General features: G+C 55.3%; 2 protein-coding genes across 2 annotated transcripts; both read left to right on the forward strand.

The window, feature by feature from the left end:
- Window positions 1-1,816: 1,816 nt before the first annotated feature.
- Window positions 1,817-2,980, forward strand: FOXE3 (forkhead box E3). The gene has a single exon (XM_036388156.2). It carries the CDS (start codon window positions 1,817-1,819, stop codon window positions 2,978-2,980), a length of 1,164 nt encoding a protein of 387 aa, XP_036244049.2.
- Window positions 2,981-18,433: 15,453 nt separating this feature from the next.
- Window positions 18,434-20,867, forward strand: FOXD2 (forkhead box D2). Its single transcript, XM_036387978.2, is given in 3 exon segments — window positions 18,434-19,234; window positions 19,237-19,280; window positions 19,282-20,867. Coding segments are annotated over 3 exon segments (1,329 nt in total). The 5' UTR covers window positions 18,434-18,444; the 3' UTR covers window positions 19,777-20,867.
- The last annotated feature ends 2,044 nt before the right edge of the window (window positions 20,868-22,911 follow it).

The raw sequence follows: 22,911 nt of genomic DNA on the forward strand, positions 1-22,911 counted from the left end.
TCTTTTTCCTTTGGCTCTCACAAGGTGAATGAATGGTCCCAGTTGTGCCTTTCATTTGCTCTCCTCCCTGAAGATCTGTGTCTGGAGAAAAGAATCCTTCACCTTTTCCACCTGCTCTCTGTCCTCCAGCCAGCACCAATATTCCTGTTATCCTCATTTGGCAGAGTGGAAACTGAGGCAGTTAGCTGAAACAGCACTGGCCCCTGTCAGATCAGGACTGGACCCACGATTCCCTGCCTGAGCCCTGGAGAGGGGAAGAAGAGCCACAAATATCTGCAGGAAAAATAAAGCACAAACAAAACCATATGCAGGCACAAGAAGGGGAATGAGCAATGGTGGGAGATAACCTGGATGGTGGATTTAAAACCACTAGCAAATGCTTGAAGGAAAGAGCTGAAGCTCCAAAAGGCTGAGCAGCTTTTTAGTTCAAAAAAGGAAGGTAGGAGGATGATAGGACCTGGTCAAGCTCACCTGCTTGCCTCTGTGGAGAAAACCTTTCATTGTGCTCTGCTCTTGGAAATACTTTCACACAAGTTGCAAAGCTGAAGACTTCAAGTTTTACTCCAGTGGGACATATGAAGGGATCTGCCACTGCATTCATGGTACTTTTCCATCTGTGTCCCCAGGACAAGGACACATGGCTATGCCTAAGGTTGGGAGCTGGTTATTAAAGTTCCCCCTGGCTTGTCCCATCCTTAAGCAGTGGCTTCCTTCCCTGCTCTGGGCCAGGGGCTCCTTGGGCAGGCATTTGGCTTGGAGGTGACTCTCAGGAGCAGTGGGTGAGCACAGTGAGGAAGCTCACAGGTTTTTGGTGCTACTCAAGCAGTCAGCAGCCCCTCAGCCCTGGCAGCAGCACATGCCGAGGAGGAGAGGCTGCAGTTCTGCCCAGCCAACTCGCTCTGGAGAACTGAAGAGGTTTTCCTGAAACCCAGTAGGTTCCAGAATTCCAGTAGAGAATTCTGAAACTGGTGTCTTCCTTCATACTCTCTGCAGTGATAAAGAGATCCTTATTTTCCCTGTCCATCTCCAAAGTGCCCGTCCCTGTCCCCTCCTTCGCCCACACTCTGGGCAGCCCTGAGCTCTGCAGACCATTCCCCTTTCTCCTGGGGAAAAGAAAAAACCTTTTCCCAGGATTTTCTTACCTAGGAGGTCTCACCAAGATGCAAAGTAACTAAACCGACGGGCTTGGTTTCGCAGAGAGCCGCTGGCTCTTGCCGGCGCTGAGTTGAGGCCACCACCTCTGAGCGCTTCTCACGGGAGAAAAAGACAACGAAATCCAAGCGCAGGAGGGGTTGCGGAGGGAGGTTACCTGCTCCACTGCTGGAGGCTGGTAGCGGCACCTAAGTCGCCCCGGGCTGGCCGTCGGGACTCGTTTTGTTTGGTTTTTCTCCTGGGAGGAAGCACCAGTTCCGAGCACAGCGAAGCGCCGCGGTGAAGGGCCGGGACGAGAGGCGGCCGCAGCGCTGGCCCCGGGACCCCCGGGGGAGGGACCGCTCGGGGGCATGGCCGTGGAAAGAACCCTAGGAGAGGCTGGGGGATTTAGTCCTGGGACTCGGGACCCCTCCCCGGGGGCCTCCTCCTCCCGCCGGTGGAGAGGGGCCGGGCGGGCCGGCACCGCACGCCCCTCCGGGGGGGCGACCGCCCTATATATTGCCAAGCGGCTCGGGACCGACCTCCCCATCGCAGGGAGCTGCCGCCGAGCCTGTCCCCCTCCCCTTCCCCTCCCTCTCCCCTTCCCCTCCCCTCGGGGGGGCTCTTTCTCCCGCCGCTCCCCCCCATCCTCCGAGGAGGAGGAGGAGGAAGGCGAGGGCCGTATATGAACGCGGCCGGCTTCCCCTGCCTGCGAGGCATGTGCACGCTGCCGGCGCCCAGCCCCGCGGCCGCGGCCAGCCCCGGCTCCCCCGGGCCGCCGCGGGGCTCTCCGCAGGCGCCGCCGGTGAAGCCGGAGCCGCGGGGCGCTGGGGGCAGCCCGGCCCCGCCGCCGCCGCCGCCCGAGGAGCCGCCGCCCGCCGCCGGGGGCCGCCGGAGGAAGCGGCCGGTGCAGCGGGGCAAGCCCCCGTACTCGTACATCGCCCTCATCGCCATGGCCATCGCCAACGCCGCCGAGAGGAAGCTCACCTTGGGGGGCATCTACAAGTTCATCACCGAGCGTTTCCCCTTCTACCGGGAGAACCCAAAGAAGTGGCAGAACAGCATCCGCCACAACCTCACCCTCAACGACTGCTTCGTCAAGATCCCCCGGGAGCCCGGACATCCCGGCAAGGGCAACTACTGGACACTGGATCCGGCCGCAGAGGACATGTTCGACAACGGGAGCTTCCTGCGGCGGAGGAAGCGCTTCAAGCGCACCGACATCACCACCTACCCCGGCTACATGCAGAACTCGAGCGCCTTCACGCCCCCGCCCGCCGGCCGCCCCACGGCACCCACAGCGCCCTACCCCAATGCCCTCTGCTCGCCCGGCTACGGCCCCCAGCTCTCCAGCAGCGTCTTCCACCCCTACGCGGCCGGGGCAGCCCCGCCGGCTCAGCATCCCAGGATGTTCAGCATCGACAGCCTCATCAGCGGGCAGCAGGCCCTGCAGCCCTCGCCGCCCTCCGAGCTGGGCCACCCATCGCTGGGCTTGCCCGGGGCCGAGCTGGCTCCTGCCTGCTCTGCCGGCAGCTCCGAGCCCTCCTGCTTCCAGGCACAGCCCGTCAGCCCCGGCTTGCTGGGCCGGGCCGGCCCCAACTCCCTGGCGTACCCGTACGCCACCTCGCCCCCGCACCTGCCCGTGGCCCAGGGCAGCTACTCGCCCAGCAGCCCGCAGCTCTACGGGGCTCCCAACAGACTGGCCCTGCCGGCCATGCGGCCCCCGGCCTGCGCCGAGCACGGCGAGCAGCTCCTGGGGCTCTCCGCCTCGCCCCTCGGCCAGTTCGGCTCCAGCAACACGTACATGAGGCAGCCCAACTTCCCCGCCGGCCTGGAGCGCTACATGTGATGGACGGGGCTGCGGGAACGGGCCCGGCATCCCCGGGCTCCCACCGGCGGCTCTGGACAAGCGGACTTCTCCCTCCCGTGGGGCTCAGCTGGGCTGGATCGGGCGTCCCGGGCTCCGGGCTGTGTGCGGACACACGCGTGTGGCAGGACTCAATTCCTCTCTCTCTCTCTCTTTTTCTGAAGCGGAGGAAGGTGATATCTGCTTATCTGCTCTGTTCCTTCCCGGAAAAGGAGTTCTGTGGCTCTGCCAGGCAGGGCTTCCCACGCTTGTCCTTGTGCCCAGCCTGGCCCCGCGGATGCCGCCTGCAGCATCGCACCCCGGGGCACCCCCAGGGCCGGCAGGAGCACACTCAGGAGGGGGGTGCATGGTGTAACATGCAGGAACTCTCTCTCAAACGGGCTTTTTCCTCTCTTCCCCGAGTGCCTCCCGTGTAAGTGGAATGAAAGTTACCAAAAAAGCCCCCCAAACCACTAAATAAGTTCACTGGATTTTAAATGAATATTTAAGATGTTTATGATTTCCTTTCCCTGTAGGAAAAGAAACCCCAACTTGACTACTTCTTTTTACTATTTTTAAAAATTACTTTTATTGTTAGAAAGGACTTTTTTAAAATAAAGCTTTTTCTTCCGACATGACCAGTGCTGATGTTCCTCTGGCTCTGGACAGATCTTGGCAAGAGGAAATTATAGTTTTGTAACTGGTGGGAGATGGATTCGTGCTGCTGTTGTGACACTGCCACATCTTACATTTTTAGTGATGCTTCTTAAAGCTCTCTCTTTTATTATGATTTTCTTAACACCAAATGGTAATTCCTGCATGGCTTGCCCACGCAGCTCTTACTTGACTTGATAGTTTCCCATTTGCATAAAGAGAGTGTGTCTTCCCTCCAAGGAATCCCTTGCAGGTGAAGCTCTGATTTAGCCCATCAAATTAGGAGATCACAGTTTTTCTTCCTAGAAACAAAATCAATTAAAATTCTAACCTGTTCACTGGCTGGGCTGCTGATATTTATTTGCAGGACTCCCAGCCAGACCACCTGACAAGGTTTGAAGGGAGAACTCCCCATCCCCAGATTTACATTTTTTAAAAATGCGAACATTCTTTGGGTAAAAGTGCCAAGCTAGGATTTCTCTCCTTTTTTTTCAAAGGTGTCTTCTGAAGCAGAGCAGTTTTCTGTAGTCCCCATGGCATTCTCCTTTCTAAGAAGTTGGAAGTCATCTGGTCTTTGGTGTAAAACAGCATCTCATTCCCCAGCTGCTGGGCAGGAGCAAAAGCTGGTGTGCTGGCAGGTACCATGGAATCAGCTTTTGTCCACAGCTTGGGACTTGTGGCCTTTCATTCTTTCATTCCATGTGCTCCACAGATACAGAGTGGGTTTAGTATGAGAGTAGAGGGAAGAAAATACATTTTCCTTCTTGGTTTCCTTATAATTTGGCCTCCATCTGTCTCTAAAAACTGGTCTGCCATCTTCAGCTGAGTTGCTGAGTGCTCGTCTCTGGTCCATCCAGCTTTACCCTTTCAGCTTTCACCCTGGTCCCAGCAGCAGCTTCTGTGCTTTTCCCCTGACAATAACCCTGCTCAGAAAGGGCACTGTGAAAGAACTTAGCCCTTGAAATACTTTGGCTCTCTCCACACAATATCTATACGCAGACACCTTCTGTCTCATGGAAATTTGCAACATGCCTGCCTGTGACATATTGTCTGCAGAGATCACCTAGGGGGGTGCTGAAATAATCACTTGCAAGGACAGTCAGCAGAAAGGACATTTGTCATAGCTCACATTCATTCCCAGGGCCCGATCCTGCAATGTTTTGCTAACAAAAGAACTTTTGGAGTCTTGCCTAAGTACCCAGGGTGTCGGAGCCAAACATGTGCCAGAAGCACTGGGTCTGGTGGCTGATGGGGCTGTGACACACTGGGTTTGCACCCTGAGCAGGAGGGCTGCTGAGGCAGGGGAGAACCAGCTACTGACCTGGAATAAAACCAATATTGGCTGTAGGGGGTGGGCAGGAGATGCTGGGGTTCTGCCTGAGTGGGATGCCCTGGGAAGAGTTGGCCAAGCCGTGACAACTCAGACCAAACTGAGCTGGCTCATTCCCAGTCACCTTGGAGACAGCAGGGAGCTGGAAAGGGCTTTCCAAGCTCCTGGTGTGTCTGAGTGTTAACTCAGGTGCTGGTGGAGCCATGAGGGCTGGGCTGAAGGGGGCTGGGCTGTGACTTGCTCCTGTCCCCCCAGCTGCCTGTGCCCTCCTGCTGTGGGGCTTTCTGGAGAGTGGCATCCAGCTCCAGATTTAGGGATGTGTCTGCAAGAGATCCACCCCGCCCCTGTGCTGTGCAAGAGGGGGAATCTTCAGCCAAGGAGGCTCTGGTGTGAGTGAGTCCCCACAGTGGGCTCACTCCCTCAAAACCAGGCTTGGAGAGAGCAGATGACCCCATCCTGGTGTGTTGGGACAACCCCTGGTGGGCAGCACTGGGTTTCACATCTTCCCTGGAGTTATCCCTGTCTGCCAGACAGTCCAGAGCCCCCTGAAAGCACCAATAAACCACCCTCACCGTGGGCCTTTCACTGCCAAACAGCTGGAAGACAGGGGGAACAAACCCCTTTTCTTCTTTTTCCTGTAGATATTAATCCTCACATGCACAAAACTCTGGCAACTTGTATTGTGATTGTCATTAAACTAATGCCTTAAGAGTGTGTTCTTGGTTAAGTTAATGTATCCCTACGAGGCTTTTAAGCTTCCATTTCAAAGCTTTGTTTACAGTTAGGGTGAATCTAGCAAATGAGTAGGATTAAGGTGTCATGTAAAGCATGAGCCTTGCTGGGACAGAGTAGTTTTAAGCTTTGTAAAGTTTATACCTGAGCTCTTCATCTGTTTTAGTGTCTCTTCGATGTCCCTGTTGAGTGAATAAGAGGGATTTGAATGAAACAGGAGTAATTGTCACTCAGATTTCAGTTGTGAAATCAAGTCTCCCTGGAAATCCTCCCCTCTTTATTTAGGGAGTTAAGGGAATATTATGTCATGACAGTTGTAACAATCTCGAGCTCACACAAAAGACAGAGGGTTGTTTTTTTTTTCTTCACAAAAAACTTTCTGTAGCTTCTGAGATAGTGGAAAGAATGTCATACCTCAGGGTGATGGCAAGAGGTGCTCTGGACATCCCCATGGTGGGGAGAGCTGTCCTGAGCCTGTGAGATGCTGATGGGAGAGGTGGAATCCATCCCGAGCACCAAAGAGATTTAGTGGTGATCTGGGCTATCTTATCTGACTTCTCAGGGAATAACTCCTTGCAAATCAGGCTGATTTCAGATAACCCAGGCTGCACGTTCAGAAGCACACACCCAAAATGAGCTGCCACTTTGAAAAGATGTTTGTTTTTCCCTGGGAAACTCTGGCTCTGCAGGGAGGACCGACTGAGCTGCCATGTCTGTCTGTGCCCAGCAGCAATCTGTACTTTTCACACTTGTACCACCTTCCTGCTGCTTCCAACAGGTTCAAACAAGCAGCAAGAAATGCTCTTTCCAGATTATACTCCCAAACTATAAATAGTGTTTTCCACCCTGTTGCAAACAAACGCAGCACTAGCTGGAATTTTAGTTGAAACACATTTCCTGAAGAACTTATCAGTCCCTCTGGTAGTGTTAGGTTTTTTCTGGATGCTGCCAGCTGTTCACTGACAGTCTCAGTGCTGGAAATGTTACACCATAACTTGCTGTTACTCTATGCAATACTTGGCCCTTTGCAAATACACAGCTTGAAGACATTCAGTGGTGTTTCTTGGAGGTCAAGGCTGAGTTGGTACAGTCAGGCAGTGATGGGGAGATGGGCAGTGGATGCAGTGGGACCGGCTGAGGTTGGTTTGCCAGGTGATAACGAGATTTTAACAAATTAGCATCTGGGGGTCAGCACTGCCTAAGCTCATTGAGGTGTTGGGAGTCAACCACCAACTTTCACTTTGGAAAGTTCCTACAAGGATAGGAGCAGGTGATGGAGCTGCTGTGTTTGTACAGGGCAAGAACAACGCCGCGCTGCCCTCCGCCGCTTCACTGCGGGGCTGTAACGCCAAGGAAGGGGCGACACGGCCGCGAGTGACAGCCAGCGTGCTCAGGCCATCACTGACCTCCAAAGGGACACTCAGCGTGCTCAGGCCATTACTGACCTCCAAAGGGACACTCAGCGTGCTCAGGCCATCACTGACCTCTGGAGGGACAGCCGGCGTGCTCAGGCCATCACTGACCTCTGGAGGGACAGCCAGCGTGCTCAGGCCATCACTGACCTCTGGAGGGACAGCCAGCATGCTCAGGCCATCACTGACCTCTGGAGGGACACTCAGCATGCTCAGGCCATCACTGACCTCTGTAGGGACAGCCGGCGTGCTCAGGCCATCACTGACCTCTGTAGGGACACTCAGTGTGCTCAGGCCATCACTGACCTCTGTAGGGACACTCAGTGTGCTCAGGCCAACACTGACCTCCAAAGGGACACTCAGCGTGCTCAGGCCATCACTGACCTCTGGAGGGACACTCAGTGTGCTCAGGCCATCACTGACCTCTGGAGGGACACCCAGCGTGCTCAGGCCATCACTGACCTCTGGAGGGACACTCAGCGTGCTCAGGCCAACACTGACCTCCAGAGGGACAGCTGGCAGTGCTCAGGCCAACACTGACCTCCAGTGGAAAGCCCTGGGAAGCCGCTCCCGACTCCCGGGGGGTGCTCAGCACGTCCCGGCAGCATCCCGGCCTTGGAGGTGCTGTTCACGGCTGCCGGGGGTCAGGACATCGGGGAGTTTTGGGGTGCGGTGCGATGAGACACAGTGGAGTTTGTTCAGGGACAATTGTGAAACACGGTGGGCTGGATACAACCTCGGGACTTAAAACACACTTGCTCATTCTGGGGAGGTCTCAAAGGAAAGGGTTTCTCTGGCTACACCTTCTTCTACCCTTTTCCCAAGCCATCGCTGGGCACAGGATACAGGATTGGGCTGTGTTGGCTGTCCCCTGCAGCAGCTCTCCTCCCTAGAGTGAAAATAGGGAAAGGAGCAGAAGCACAGTGAGAATCTGCATCCTTGATGGAAGGGGAGGGGTTGGTGATGACAGATCACTCCTCTGCAGCAGCCAGTCTCATTGGCAGCCTGACTTTGTGTTTGAAATGTGCTGCACGATGGTTGAATGGCAGAGCTGGGGGCTGGCCTGAGCATTAACAGCACCCCAAGTGCCAGGCAAAGCAGCAGAGCCTGAGCATGGGCAGCACAACACTTACAAGCTCCTGGGAGAGACCTGGGATGAAGTCATTTCACAGCCTTTGTGCTGTGCTTGCTGAAGTGGTTCCACTGCAGCAGTTTATGAATGTAAGGAATCAACTGTGCCATGCCAGCACCAGCAAGCAGCTCTGGCTTGTGGCAGCTCAGGGTGCTGCACAGAGAAAAGGTGCCCCTGAGCCACTCACACACCTGGGAAAAGTTCCTCTTCCATTTGCATCAACACTGCTGAGCCAAACCAGCAGGGTGTGACCTCTGCAGAGAATGGGCCTGATGGTCTCAGACATTTTGGGTGCTTTCCATCTGCACCAGAGTCATCTCATCTTGGTTTTAAAACTCTCCTGCTAATCAGGTGTTGGAAACCAGATTTAATCTGTAGATTCATTTTCAGGAGGTTTCAAGTGATCTAATCTGGCTGGAGCAAATGGACCTCAAAAAGCACAAAGGTGTCCAAGCTCACTGACCTCCCTGGCTTTTTGCTCAGAGCAGGCCATGGGTTTCAGAAGAGGAATTAGTTCACCTGTGCAGGTCAGGCCGAGCCAGGTTTTGGTTGTACCCTTTTCAGATGTTCTCTGCTTGAAAGACAGGAATCTGAGTAAAGCTAGGGAGCTAGGGGGACTCTGCTGTGCCTTATTATTTTCAGTTTCAGAAAGATGCTTATATGGAGCTGTAACTCCCTCCTGAGAGCATCCCATGCAGCACTCCTCTGTATCAGAAATGTGTTTACCCATGGGAAAACAGGAGCTGCCAAGCCAATCATCGTCCAGAGCCTTCACCCTCAAGAAATCACAAGTTCTGCCATCCCAAAGACACAATTAGGAGGGAGCATTTTCTCGCCAGACCCCAAGCGCATCCCCGCAGAGCTTCGTGTTCCCTAGAGGTGGCTGAAGCGGCCGCTTGGTGAAGATGCTCCTTTCAGATCGCCACGGAAGCGATGGGAGCGGGCTGCGGCTTTGCCTCCTGCACTGTGGGCAGCACCCACGAGGTGGCAGCCAGGTGACAGCCAGGCCGGGCCCTGTGGCCCGCCCCGCCGGACCCCCAGACCAGCCGCAGACCCTCTGCAAGCCGCATTTGCTCCTGCCTGGTTACTCATTGTTAGGTTTTCCACAGTGTTGGTTTAAGCACGTATCCGTCCTCCCCCGGCTCCGAGCCCTTTCTTTCCAGGCTGTCTGCTGCTTGGATTCTGCCCAGCTGATGCTCACCCTCTAAGTATAATTGCAATACAAAGTAGTTTCAGAATAGCGTGCAATAGTGGCTAATTATTTGGAACAATTATACATAACAAAGACAGAGCCAAGCAGCAAGAGGGCTTAATTGTCTGGCCAAGCATGAAATAGCACAGGATTATCGCTCACAGGGGGAGGGGAGGCAACACAGGAGAATTGCCCCATAGAATAGGCAAGAATCCAGCCTGCTCTGGAAGACAAAGTTTATTGAAGAACTTGAAAATTCCCCGTTGAAGCATCTTCTGAGATGGCAGAGAAGACATGAAAAGGATAATGACCCAGAATATGGGCTTAAGGCACAAATCCCTCCACTGACAGACTCCAGGCCTGCAGGCTCTTAAGAACATGCTTAAATTTTAAGCACATGAATAGTCCCCTTTGACGGCTCACGTGCTTAGAGTTAAGCTCAGGCATAAGTGTTTGTAGGATTGGAGCCCAGATTTTTACTGCAGTTAGGCTCTTCTCAGTAATGACAGGAAATAGGAGATGTATAAAGTGCAGGAGCTCCCAGGGCTGTGCCATGAAACCCTCTGCTCCATGTGAGTGACAAGGGCCTGCATGTGAGCAGGACATGTGAGCCATGGACACATCCACAGCTTCCCTGCCTGCCATGGAGTGTGGGAGAGAACAGCAACTGTGCAGTGGTGAGAGCAGCATCTCCAAGTCATGAGGGGAGCCTGAGAGCCCTCAGGTATGGGTGAGAAGGTGTGGAGGTTTCAAAATGGAAAAAGATGACCATTAAAACCTAAAAAGTGCTGCTGGAGTTCAGCTTTACTTGACAGCATCAGAGAGGAACATGTTGGAGAGTTTCTGAGATGGTGTGGAAAATGAGAATAATTTTCAGTAAAAGTGATGAAAATGTAGAAAAAAAATCCTGCAGAATATGAACAAATCAATGCAATAACAGCTCCTGTCCAAATAATCCCTGCTGCAGCATGCACCTGCTTTTTCTGCAGAATAAGGTTTCTCTTGTGTGTGATCTTTCCTGCTCTTTCTCCATCTCTGAAGGTTTTGTTTTTTGCAAGGCTTCCCATTTTCACAAGACAGCTGCCTGCTGGGGAGTAGCACTTGTCCCTCTGCCTGAACCCAGATCACTGTTTTTCAATTGTCTTTAGGGCTGGAAGAGTTTGTTTTTATTAGTGGGACAACAGCCTTGTGCTGGTGACTGCAGATGTGCTGTAGTGGAGGTGGTAGAAAAAGAGAAAGGTGTGGGATACAGATGCTGTGAGGTTCAGGGGGCTGACTGTGAGCCCAGGAGCTGTCCCATGTCCCAGACCTACAACCACGCCTGAAGCTCTGGGTGAGGCTGCCCATGCCAGCAGCACCATGTGAGAGCAGTCCAGACTGGGGATGTAGCCATGGAGATGTTTCTTTGGGGAAAAATGAGTGGACATGAGGATCTGCCCCACAGGAGGCCAGACCCCCCTCCCCACTGTAGGCTGTGCTCTGCACACCCCTGCCAGCCCCCAGGGGCTCCACAGGGATGTGCTCCACAGGGTGGGAGCTGCTGGTGGAGGAGGTGGCCCCACCACCGCCTCCCTTATTGCACCTGGGGCCTCAGCTGTGGCTTGGCCATGGGCACCGCGGGTCCAGCCGTGCTGGCAGCCACTGGAGGGCATTATCTGATCCATCCCGCCTCCTCATCCCGCCCTATGCGCCCCTCCCTGCCTTTCCCAGGCACCCACGTGTGCTATGGAAACACCCAGATCGCCTTTTTCTCCTTTGCAGGGCACGGAGGGGGGGGACTGGGCAGCTGGCAGCAGCTCTGGGGAAGGGTCAGGCCAGCTGGTGCCAGGGTGGGCTGGGATGTCCCTCGAGCAGCCAGGACCTTCCCAAACCACCCCGATGCCTCAGTGCATCACCAGCCTGCCACGACGTGCCTGTGCAGCAGCTCAGAGCAGCAGGGCACGGGTGGAGGATTTTCTCTGGAGCCAGAGGTTAATTATGCTTTATTGGATAATTTTCAGCTGCCAGTGCTGGCAATGAAAGGGATTTCCTCTAGATGGCACGCTTATCTCTGCACTGGAGGGAAGCCCACCGGCCTGCATCCCCGCAGGACCCCAGCCATGTATTTTCAGGGAACGTTTAACTTATGTCCTCTTCTATCACAATTTGAATGCTCAACAGCTAGACTATAAAAAAGCCTGGAAAATGGTAATAAGAAAAGGCATTTCATATTGAGCACTGCTGGGATCCAGTTAGCTGGGTGATGCTAAATATCCATCTTGAAGAAATCATAGAAATTTCCAAGTAACATAAAGCCAGATGTGAAACATCAGCCTTTCCTTCATCAGCCCTCAGCTGTTGTTCCTTCCATGTGAGTGATCCATTTTCCTCTTCCCAGCAAGAGTAAGCAGCAGTTTACCTGCAGTAAGTGCAAGAAGCAGGGATGTGTATGTGAAGCCTCAACACCCCCAGAGTGGCTGGATTAATTTTAATCTGTGTCTTGATAGGTTTCCCCTCTCTTGCCCCTGTGCAGCTCAGGGTAGCAATTGCTTCCAGTGGTTTGAAGAAAGGAACTGAAGTTCACACCCATCTGGAGCTGAGATTCACCCTTCTGTGCATATTCAGCCACAATATTAAAATGGTGCAGTTAAATAATTTTTCCACCTGGCAGTCCTTTACTAAATAAGGGGTTTGGTTCTGCCTCTGCTTCTCTACATGCGTGAGATCTCTTCCCATAATTAATGTTGCAGTTGTTTCTCTCTGTTTATTCAACTCCTTCCCAAGATGGGAACAGGGAAAAGGAGCCCTGTGTTATATTTCTGTGCAATCTTATATAAGGCCAAGAGGCAAAATGTATTTATGAAGCTCTTTGCAAGGCAGCTCCGTAGATATCAGCATGTTCATGCAGGGCTGATTTTTCAGAAGGGTACAGATGGACCAGGATCTGATTCCCAGCTGGACATTGCTGGATACTTCCACAAAGACTCCTATCCCCAACCATTTTCTACATGAAAAAAAAAAAAAATAAAAAAAAACCAAAAACTAAAACCTTTTTATACTGATCAAGCTATATTCCAGTAATTTTCCACCTTCTCTGTCATTCCCTCCTTTGAAGGTCCTCTCTGTATTGCTTCTGGCACCCAAGTTGAAGGTCCCCGACTGGCACTTTGGCAGAAATGGACTTTTGTGACCTCAGTGGGTGAGGTGGGCAAGAGCTGCTGAAATGCTGAATGCAGAAAACTCAGCATCAGGGATTTCCTGGACAAGTTTGGCATGATCAGATGCTAACATGGAAAACCTGGATTCAGAAACCTCATCATGAGTTTCTAAATCCTTGTGGGTCTGGCCATTTATTCAGGCTCTTGCATTGGTGCACCCACTTTTGGAAAATCTGATTCCTTTCCACATATATCTCTCACCTCCCAAAAAACCCCAGAAAATCCTTCCTTCTATTTTCAGGGGATTTTGGAAAGAATGAAGTGATTTAGCAGTCTTGTTTTCACAGGGATATTTTTCCTTGTGTGGTAGGCACAGTTACCAGGCTGTTCTATACACATTGCCATGTGCCAGAGCATAATTGCCTTCCACATGCATTGGCCTTTGGCTAATGTGTTTTTTATGGCAACCAGGAGAGCTGACTTTGGTGAGTCTCAAAAGTGCACCTGGTGGTTTATGGCTTGAAAATGCTGTGTTCCTTTGAGTCATGTAAGTGTGTGTATCTCTTTTCATGTCAGATTGATGAAGAATGGTACGAAAAAGGGGCTTAGAGCAAGTTAGAGTTAATCAGCTGAGTGTTAAGCTGTGTATGAGCTTGCCTAGTAGGCTCCAAACCCACATGGGATGGGATCTGTTATGAAGAAAGAGCAGGAGGCAAAGTTTTGGAACTGCAAGCTCAAAACTAAGGTCCTGAAGTCAGATCATAGCACTTAAATGAACGTGGTTTTACCATGTTCCCACTCGTCTGAGGAACAGAAAAGACAGGGATAATTGTGCTCCAAAGTTTCATGGGGGCTCAGCCCTGCAAATAGGGTTCCTGGGAAAAGCCTTCATTGAAATCCAGGCCTTTTGTGGTGTGGATTTTGAGACACCTACATTTGAAAAGTCAACAAACCCGAGCTGTCCAACATCTGAACGCTGCAGGGATGGATATTGGCACTTGGCTCTGGGGGTTTTCAATCCGGGAATTTCATGTATCTCTCACTATCTGTCACCACCATTCCCACTGACCTCCCTGCGCTGGGAGCTCGTGGTGTGCAGGCTGCAAACTGATCTTTGCAGCTGGGAGCTGGCAGTGAGGGGCTGGAAAAAGGGCTGAACTGCAGGGAGCACTGAAGGTCTGAGCCTTGGATATGGAAAGAGGAGAAATAATATCAAAGGAAATCACATAAGTGGAAAAAGAGCCCCCTGGGGCAGCCCAGGCAGCAGCAGGTCCGTCTTGTTCATGTTTTCTAGAGAAGCTAGAGGTCAGCCAAGCTTGATAACGAGGTAATAAAGAAAAATCCATCACTGAGCCTTGGGGGACTTGTAGATGCGGTTCTCATCGGAATAAACGAATTTAGATGCTGCTCGGCAGAAGCAGCAAGAACGATTACGGATCACAAACCCAACAGATCATCTGCAAGGGTGTGGGAGCAACCTGGGCTGGGCTGGAGCTGAACTTTCCACAATTCCCAAGAGTTTCACTTCCCGGGGCTTTCCCCAGCTAAACCCCCGCGCCGGGACGCCGGGAGATGCTCTTTGGGTGGGCACGGCCGGTGCCAGGGCAGGAGCAGCGATTGCACCCTGCGCTGTTCCGGGCTTCGTGCTCTGCCCTCCGGGTACACCCCCACCAAATAACGCCCTGGGCCCACGGTCAGGGCAACTGTTTCTCCCTGTGAGGGAAAAAAAAAAAAAAAGCCCAAACAAACAAACCAGAAAACCAAAGGAAAACAAAACAAAACAAAAGGCTCCCGGTCGTTGTGGCCGATTTTGCAGCTTTGAGGATCTCCGACTCGGGCGGAGACACTGGGACACCCAGGGGGAAAACCTCGGCCGTGGGGATCCACCTGCTGAAGCCGTCAGCAGGGCATCAGACACCGACCCCACACGCCTGGATCAAACACCTCATTAAGGCAGGCGGGAAAGACAGTGAAAATCAATTTAAAGGAGAAAAAAAAAATCATAATGATCGGTTGATGGCCTTTATTTTTTATTCTTTCCCTACTTTTGAGACTTTTTAAAGACTCTCTCCACTCCAGCAGCACTCATCCCCACGCACGTTTGATACGGGAATTTAACGTGAAATGTAAAGCAGAGTTGGCTTCAAACGGGAAGCGAGGCTGCCTGTAAGGAAATACTGCAGAGAGGAGAGCAGAAAAATTAAAAATCTGCCCAAGGAAAAATGTTTCCCTCCCAGCCTAGCATGCCCGGGCTCAGCGGGGCGATGACAAAGCAATTTTTTCGTGTAGATCAGTAGGGTTTTTCTTTCGGGAGACCACATAATTTCTTACCCCGGCGCACATTAAAACGCGTCCGCTGCTCCGTGTGTGGATGCACGGCCGGGAGTGTGTGTGTGTGTGTGTGTGTGTGTGTGTGTGTGTGTGTGTGTGTGTGCACCGTGTCTGGGATCCGTCCATCTGGTTTGTTTCACTCCAGGGTTTCCCTTTTCTAAATCGTCTCGGGACGGGTGTAGTTTAGGTACTTTTTCTCGTTTTGATTCGTTTCTGCAGCCGATCTTGCGTGGCAAAGCCGAGGCTGAGACCGACTCGGCGAACAGAAGCCGTTCGGAGACAGAGAGAGCGGGATTCATTCCCTCTCGTTCCATTGTGGATCATCCCCCACTTAAACGGGGACCACAATGTGCCTCGAAACAGGCAGGAATGGTGTCGGTGCCGGGTGCCCGGGACGCGCTGCTGCTCGGGGTGCGCGGTGCTGAGCGGCAGAGCCAGGTCCAGGCGGGAGCGGGACAAGGCACCGGCCGCATCCCATCAGCAGCGCCTCGGATCAACCCTTCTCGCCTCCCCCGTACATTTTCCACCTCATCGGGGTCCCCATGACCATAATTATAGCAGCAAGCGGCTCCACCCGAGCTCTGCGTTGCCGGGGGCTCCCCCCGAGGTCTGCCCATCCCTGCAGACAGGAGGAGAGCGGGCGGCCGGGGCAGGGCAGGGCAGGGTGGGCAGGCTGCAGACACCCACATCTGTTTCACTTCGAGCCGTGCGGGACCAGCGTGCGGACGGAGCGATCGGGGGCCAGCCGAGCATCTTCTGCCCCGGAGCATCCCCCGGGCGGTGTCCCCTGCCCCCGGCCGCTCGCAGCGCGTCACTTTGCTGCCCCCCCTGCCCTCCCCTTCGCCGCCCTGCAGAGGCACAAGGCGCAGCTCCCGGCGGTTCCTCGCTGCCATGAAATGCACCAAGTGGAAATTCAATCGCCCCGTTGTGTGTGTGGTCGAAATCTCTGGCAGCTGCTTCGGAATTTTTTATGACACTTTCGTTTATGTAGGGGAGGCATAACTATTATTTTACTTAATAAAAATGGAAAGCGGCTCGGGTCTTTTCCCTCTCCGTTCTCTTCCATTTGTTCTTCCCATCGCTTTTCCACCGGGCTGATGAACGGAGACTTTAAACAATGATAGTAAGAAAGATGCGGTATCTTTGAGGCATTTCTCCGTGTTAGACAATTATATATACTTCTATATATGAAAAATAATATATCGGGAAAAGAAAGAAAATAAATAATGATATAGTTGAATATATATATATATATGTATATACATGCAAACTTATGAGAGGGAGATAGATGCGTATGTGTTGTGAACACAGGTTAGGAGCATCGAAGAAGTATAAAAGTGAAAGCTCAGGAAAGCTGCCCCAGAGCTGAGACGCGCCCGCGGGACAGACTTCCCACCTTCCCGAGAAACTCTCAGCACGTTTTCCCCTCTACTTTTCCACTCCGATCGAGAAATTCTTCCCGATGTCCGCGCTGGCGGCGAGGAAGGAGGATGCGACCGACTCCGCGCAGAGGCTCCGGCTCTGAAATCGCTGCTTGCACTGGAGATGTGCGGACGGAGGCGTCCGCTTCTGCCCTCTCCTCGGGGTCCCACCGAATTCGCCGAGCCTGTGCACCGAGTCGTTAGGGCTTGAGTAATTGTGACCGGCATTTGGAAGCGGGGCCGCGCAGCTGTTTGGCCCGGCTCCCCGGTATTAGTGCTGGAGATTTTATCACCAAATGCTCGCACCTGTTAACGGCAGAGCCTGGCAATTCATCACCGCGGATTCTCACACTGCCGAGCGTGGCCCTGGCGGGGGGACATCTCCTCGTGGTACCCCCTTGGAGGAGCCCATCCCCTTCCTCCCTCCCCAAGCATCCTCCCACGGGAAAGCATTTACGTGTTTGCAGAGCCTCCAAGGGAAAAAACCAAACCAAACCGAACCAAAACCTAACAGCGCGAGCGTGGTTCAAAGCGTCCGCGATAGAGACAGGGACAACCTGCTGTCACAGCCACCTACGGGCCACGGGCTGGGCAGCTTCAGCCGTGGATGCGCTCCCCGGAGTGCGCCAGCGAAGCGCAAGGGGGGCAGCGGGGCTCTGCCACCGGCGGGGACACTGCGGTGGCTCCCGGGGCCCTTGTGTGCCTCTGTTTAGCAGGAAATTCTCCCGCTTCGCCTGCAGCCCGCGACAAGGTGGGTGTCTGCTGCCCACGCCCTCCTCCTGCCAGCCGTCAGGGAAGCGGAGGCAGAGGGTCCCGGGGCCGCAGGATATTCCCCTTCCCGAGGGCTTCCTGGGCCCGGCCGGGCCGGCCGCGTCGGGCGGGGATGCGGGACTCGGGAGCGGTCCCAGCACCCCCCGGACACGCACAGCCTTCGCTTTGGTTATTGCTGGCGGGGGGAGAGGCTCGGCAGAGCGCTGCCTCTCGCCCTCCGGCCCGCACCTGCCGGGCGCAGCATCCCTTCGGTGGGAGCCCTCGGAGGAGGCGGGTTTCCAGGCAGGGTGCTCCGGCCGCGGTGACGTGTCGGTGACGCAAGCGCGTGGAGAAGGGGAGCGGGGATCCCCAAATTCACCGGACCCCTCAAGGGGGCCGAAGGCTCGGTCCTGGCGGAGTGAGGGTCCCTGTCGGCGAGGCTGCGGGAGCTCTGCAGCTCATTTCCCGGGCTTCGGGGATGGGCAGCCCTCGGGGGGAGAGCGGACCTTCCGCGGACCCCCGGGCGGAGGAAGGCGACGGTCGCATCGTGCAGGAATGGGGTCTGAGAGCCTCCAGCACCGCGGGGCGCTTGGGGCGGGGAGGGGCTTTATCCAGCGTCGATCGCCCCCCTCCTACAGCAGCCGGCTCCAGACAAGCTGGGGGCATCCGAGCGCCAGGGGAGCGGGCAGCGCCTTTCCTCGAAAGCATCTCGGGCGGGGGACACGCTCCCCGGGGACCGGGCCGGGCAGTCCCTCATCGTGCCCCGTGGGGGCTGCGGCGGGCGCCACGTGATGCCGGGGCGGCCGTATAAAGGCCTGGGGAGCGCCGGCAGCAGGCGCAGTGTGGGAGCGTTTCCACCGGGTCCCAGCTCGGGAGGGGTGGGGAGGGGGGAGCCGCCTTCCCCACTTCTGCCCTCCCCCCTCCCTCTTCCCCTGCCCCTCCCTTCCCCCTCCCCCTCCCTCCCCCCAACCAGACAAGGAGCCGTCACAAAACCCACTTTTCTTTTTTTTTTTTTAACCTTTCCCCCCCCTCTTTTTTTTTTTTTTTCAATTTCTCTCCTTTTATTATAATTATCACCATTATTTATTATCGCTGCTCCCAAGCGCCCTGCCCGGCCCACGGGCGTCCCGGTCCCCCCGCCCCCGCCCCGCGCCCCCTCCGCCGCCCCTCCCTCCGCAGCCACCACCCCGCAGCCGGCAGCGCTGCCCCGCCAGCAGCGGCGCGGCGAGCGGGGCGCGGAGCGGAGCGGAGCGGCGGCGCCGGGGCGCGGAGTCCCAGCGGCGGCCGCAGCCCTCCGGCACGGCCCCGGGCCCATCCCGGGAGCCGCCGCTAGGTGGGAGGGGGAGCCCGGCCCCGGCCGCCCCGGCCGCACAACAATGACTTTGGGCAGCAGCGGCGGCGGCGGCTGCGGGATCATGTCCGAGCGCTCCCCGGAGGAAGAGCCGCTCTCCGAGGTGGAGGACGCGGATATCGACGTGGTGGGCCCGCCCCAGGATGGGGGCAAGTACAGCGAGGAGGAGGAGGACGACGACGACGAGGAGGAGGAGGACGAGGAGGACGGCGGCGATCCGCTGGGGCTGGCGCTGCCGCGGAGCGGGGCCGCCAAGGCGCGCATGGGGGGGTCCCCGGAGCGGCTGTCCCCCGCCGGCGGCTCGGAGCCGGCCTGCGCCCGCGGCGCCGCGCCCGGGGAGAAGGCGCCCGCGGGCGGCGGCGGCGGCGGCGCGGGAGGGAAGAACCCGCTGGTGAAGCCGCCCTACTCCTACATCGCCCTCATCACCATGGCCATCCTGCAGAGCCCCAAGAAGCGGCTGACGCTGAGCGAGATCTGCGAGTTCATCAGCGGGCGCTTCCCGTACTACCGGGAGAAGTTCCCCGCCTGGCAGAACAGCATCCGCCACAACCTCTCCCTCAACGACTGCTTCGTCAAGATCCCCCGGGAGCCCGGCAACCCGGGCAAGGGCAACTACTGGACGCTGGACCCCGAGTCCGCCGACATGTTCGACAACGGGAGCTTCCTGCGGCGGAGGAAGCGCTTCAAGCGGCAGCAGCAGCTGCACCCGCCGCACCCCGAGCTGCTGCTGCGGGCCGGGGCCGCCGACCCCGCCGCCTTCCTGCCCGGCTTCGCCTACGGACCTTACGGCTACAACTACGGCCTGCAGCTCCAGGGTTACCCCCACCACCACCACCACCATCCCGGTGGCGGAGGCGGCGGCGCCGCGGGCGCCTTCCCCTTCCCGGCGCCGCACTGCCCGTTACCGGCTCCGCCGCCTCCCGCCGCCGCCTCCGTCTTCTCCGCCGCCTCGGGGCTGCCCTCCTTCCTGGGCGGCGAGCTGAACTGCAGGAAGTCCTTCTACCACCCCCAGCTGAGCCCCACCGCCCTGCCCGCCGCCCTCCTCCAGACCCTCAAGCCGGACCCCTCGCCCGCCGGCGGCGGCAGCGGCGGCACCAACCACCCCTCCCGGCCCTCTTTTTCCATAGACAACATCATCGGGGGGGCCGTGCCCCCGCCGCCCAGCACCAACCCCAGCGTCGCGCCCGCCGCGCCCTACCCCGCCGGCCAGGCGGGCCCCCCGGCGCAGGTCCTGGCCGTGCTGAGCCCCGCCTTGGCCCCGGCACAGCCCCAGGTCAGCCTGGCACACGAGCCGCTCCTGCAGCCGGCCCAGAACTTTTCCAGTAAAATCACAACGCTCAGCAGCTGTCATTTTTAAAGTGTGCTGGGGACTGGGGAAGGGGAGGGGGATGGGGGGGAGAGTCGCGAAGCAAACGGCCCCTTTCCAGCTCTCCCCCGCTCCTCCGAAACTGCTCCCCTTCCCTCTCCCCGTGTCCCCCCCCCATCTCCTCCTGTTGTGTTTTAAGGTAGGAATTTTTTTTTTTAATTTTTACTTAATTTCCAGGCTCAGTGGCATCCAGATCTGTTTGTCTCTCTTTAGTCGGAAAAAAAAAAATAATCCAACAAATCGGGAGGGCGGGAGGAGGGAAAGAATAACACGATTTGGTCCTACAAGCGCCAAAGCGTATTTATAAAGTGGCCGTAACATAAGCTGGGACCTGGGCTGCTTGAACACGCAACGTCGTGTGAGGGGCGGAGGGGGGGCATGTGAAGAACGAAGCGGTCTCAGGGTCGGAAATGTTTCCTTTGAGAGGTGCGGGTTTTCCGCGGGGGTCCCCCAGATCGCCTGGGAAAGCGGCCAGGGGAGCTGCGGACGCCCCCGGTCGCAGCGAGCCCGTTTTCGTTCCTGCCAGTCTCCGTGCCGGGTGGTTTTGCCATGTGTGTCCGTCTCTCCCCTGCTCTCAAAGAAAATGTTTTAATGGTCCGATCTTATTTTTAGTTTCTTTGAAGCTTCGGGTTTGGTTTTAAAAGGCACTGTTTAAGGTTTCTTTGTTTTTAAGAAGAAGAAAAGTCGGTGAAACTCAGGACTGCGGTTTTTTTTTTTCTTTCTTTCTTTTTTTCCCCCCCCCAATTAGACATTCAAATGCACGTTTAAAAGAAAATCGGATCCGTCAGGAAGTTTGGAGAATTCCCATTCTGTTTTTTTTTTTTTTTTTAATCCCCGTTTTCCCACCCCCTCCGTGCGTGGGTTTTTTGGTGTATTGGTAATTATTTGTATATAGATTATTCGGGAGCTAATGAGCGGAGTCCAGTTAACTCTTCACTGGTTGTGCATCCGTCATATCTATTTTATTGAGAGAATCTGTGAATAATTTGATGTGGAAAAGGCAACAGAATTTTGTCCACCGTTGGTGTAAATTAATAAATGTTTGTGACCTGGTTTAAAAAAAAAAAAAACAAAAAAACAACAAAACCAATCCAAATCGTTCTTTGCGATGTCCTTTGTCACGCTGAGAGCCGAGAGCCCCGCTCGGGCCTCGGGGAAGCCGGAGGCTCCCAGCCTGGGGCCGGCGGCAGGCGGGCGTTCGGCAGGGGCCGAGCAGCCCCTCCGCGGCCGGGCGCGCAGCCTGCGCGGGGCTGCTCCGCGCCGCCCCTGCCCCGCTGCAGGTCCGCGGGCCGGCGAGAGAAAAGATCCCCGGATATTTTTTGTTGTTGTTGTTGTTAATTTTATTTTTTATTTCTTGGATTTATTTGGTATCTCCCAGGGAAAAAAAAACAAAAACAAACAAACAAAAAAAAGCCAAAACAAAAAACCCCAAAACAACCAACCAACCAAACCAAAAAAAAACCCCAAACAAAACCAAAACCAAAAAATTATCCCGCGTGTTTTCAGAGGGAAGGAGGTGGCGGCCGGGAAAAAGGTTCTCCCTTCTTCACCCCCTCCCCCCCCCCCACCACCTCTTTTTATTTTGTTTGGAAAAGTTGACACAAGCGAAAATAAGTTGGAGGGTTTTCCCCCCGCATACACGTCCCCCTCGGGCCTGCAGTATCTGAATGACCGAATGAAACTTGATCTCTACCTAAATTTTGCAACAACTTACAAAGTAAATAAACATCTTAAAGCGCTCCCTTCTCTTCCAAACTTCTCTCCCCCCCTTCCAATTTATTTTTTTTTTTTCAGGGACCAAACGTGGCTCTTTGGTTTGCTTGTTGGCAGGAACCCTGATCGAAAGAATCGAGGCCTTTCTGACCGGGCAGCCAGCTGAAGGAGAAGGAGAAAAAGGAAAAAAAAAAAGCTGAGCCGTGCGAGGCAGGGAGCGGGGACGGAGCCGGTCCCCGGGCACGGGGCTTTGTGCGGGGCCCTCCGGGGCTCCGGCAGGAGCAGGAGCCGGGCGGTGTGCGCCGGGGAGCAGGGGGGGATCGGCTTTTCTTTTCTCTTCCCCCACCCATCCCTTTTTTATCCCCCCCCGGCTGCCCCTGTCTGTGCCACCTCGAACCTCCGCGCAGTTTGTTGATGTTGTTCCTGAACGTGCCGCCTCCCCGCAGCGAGCGGTCTCACATCTCGCCTTCACACACATTTGCTTTTGAAAAGCGATCTTCGTGTCCGGCACTTGGTTGTCTCCCTTTCATGTCCAGCTCCTACAAAAGGGGCTACAAGACTCGACATGGGAGAAAAGAGGAGGCCAATGAATCTATTTTCCAGATTGCCAAGCACATGGTTGGAAATTGAAGGGGCTTTTGTAGCATTTCCCCTTCCTCCCTCCCTCCACTCTCCTTTTCTTTTGCTTGTGTGCAAATTGTTCAATTGCTCTGGCAGGGGTGCTCCTGACAAGCTCATTACTAGAAGGTGCCAGACCCCTCCTCTCCCTCTCCCCCGAAGTCTTTGATGAAGTTAAAATGCGCTGATAGCTGCTCTCGGGGCTATCTTTGTTCAGCCTCTTTTAATAACCGAGCCTGCTTTGAGGAGACGGGATCCGAGGGAAGAAAGCGATGTGCAGCGAGGCTGGGTGGTGGTTGTGTGCCTGGCAGAAGGGGGGCTGGTTATTTTAACATAAAGTAGCGATTTTTAAATAATTTTTGGCTTGTTTGTTCGTGAAGCGCAGGAGGAAAAGGAGCCAAGGGTGCCAGGAGCGGATAAGAAATGGCAGTGGATGCCCGGAGGGATGAAGGAGGCGTGTGGCCCCTGCAGTCCCGCCGGTGCAATGGGTTCTCCAAGTTGGTGGTCTCGGGGCTGGAAGGGATGGAGGGGGGTCCTCTGCAGGGAAGCAGTGTTTCCCTGGAGAGCCCCCTGCCCCCACACGCTCAGGAGAGGGGGATCGGGGGGGTCTCTGGCACTGGGACACCTTTCCCCGGCTCCGTTCGTCTCCTTTCGCCTTGCGGAGTCATTGAGGGTTTTTAAGCCGCGGTGGCCGGACAGGATTGAAGCTGACCTGACTTGGGGAGCGGGGGATTCCCGCCCTTAACGTGGTACCCACGCAGGAGGGGTCGCGCTCGGACCTACGGGGGCTGCGAC

The sequence above is a fragment of the Molothrus ater genome, chromosome 9, assembly GCF_012460135.2.
Source record: "Molothrus ater isolate BHLD 08-10-18 breed brown headed cowbird chromosome 9, BPBGC_Mater_1.1, whole genome shotgun sequence".
NCBI lineage: Eukaryota > Metazoa > Chordata > Aves > Passeriformes > Icteridae > Molothrus > Molothrus ater.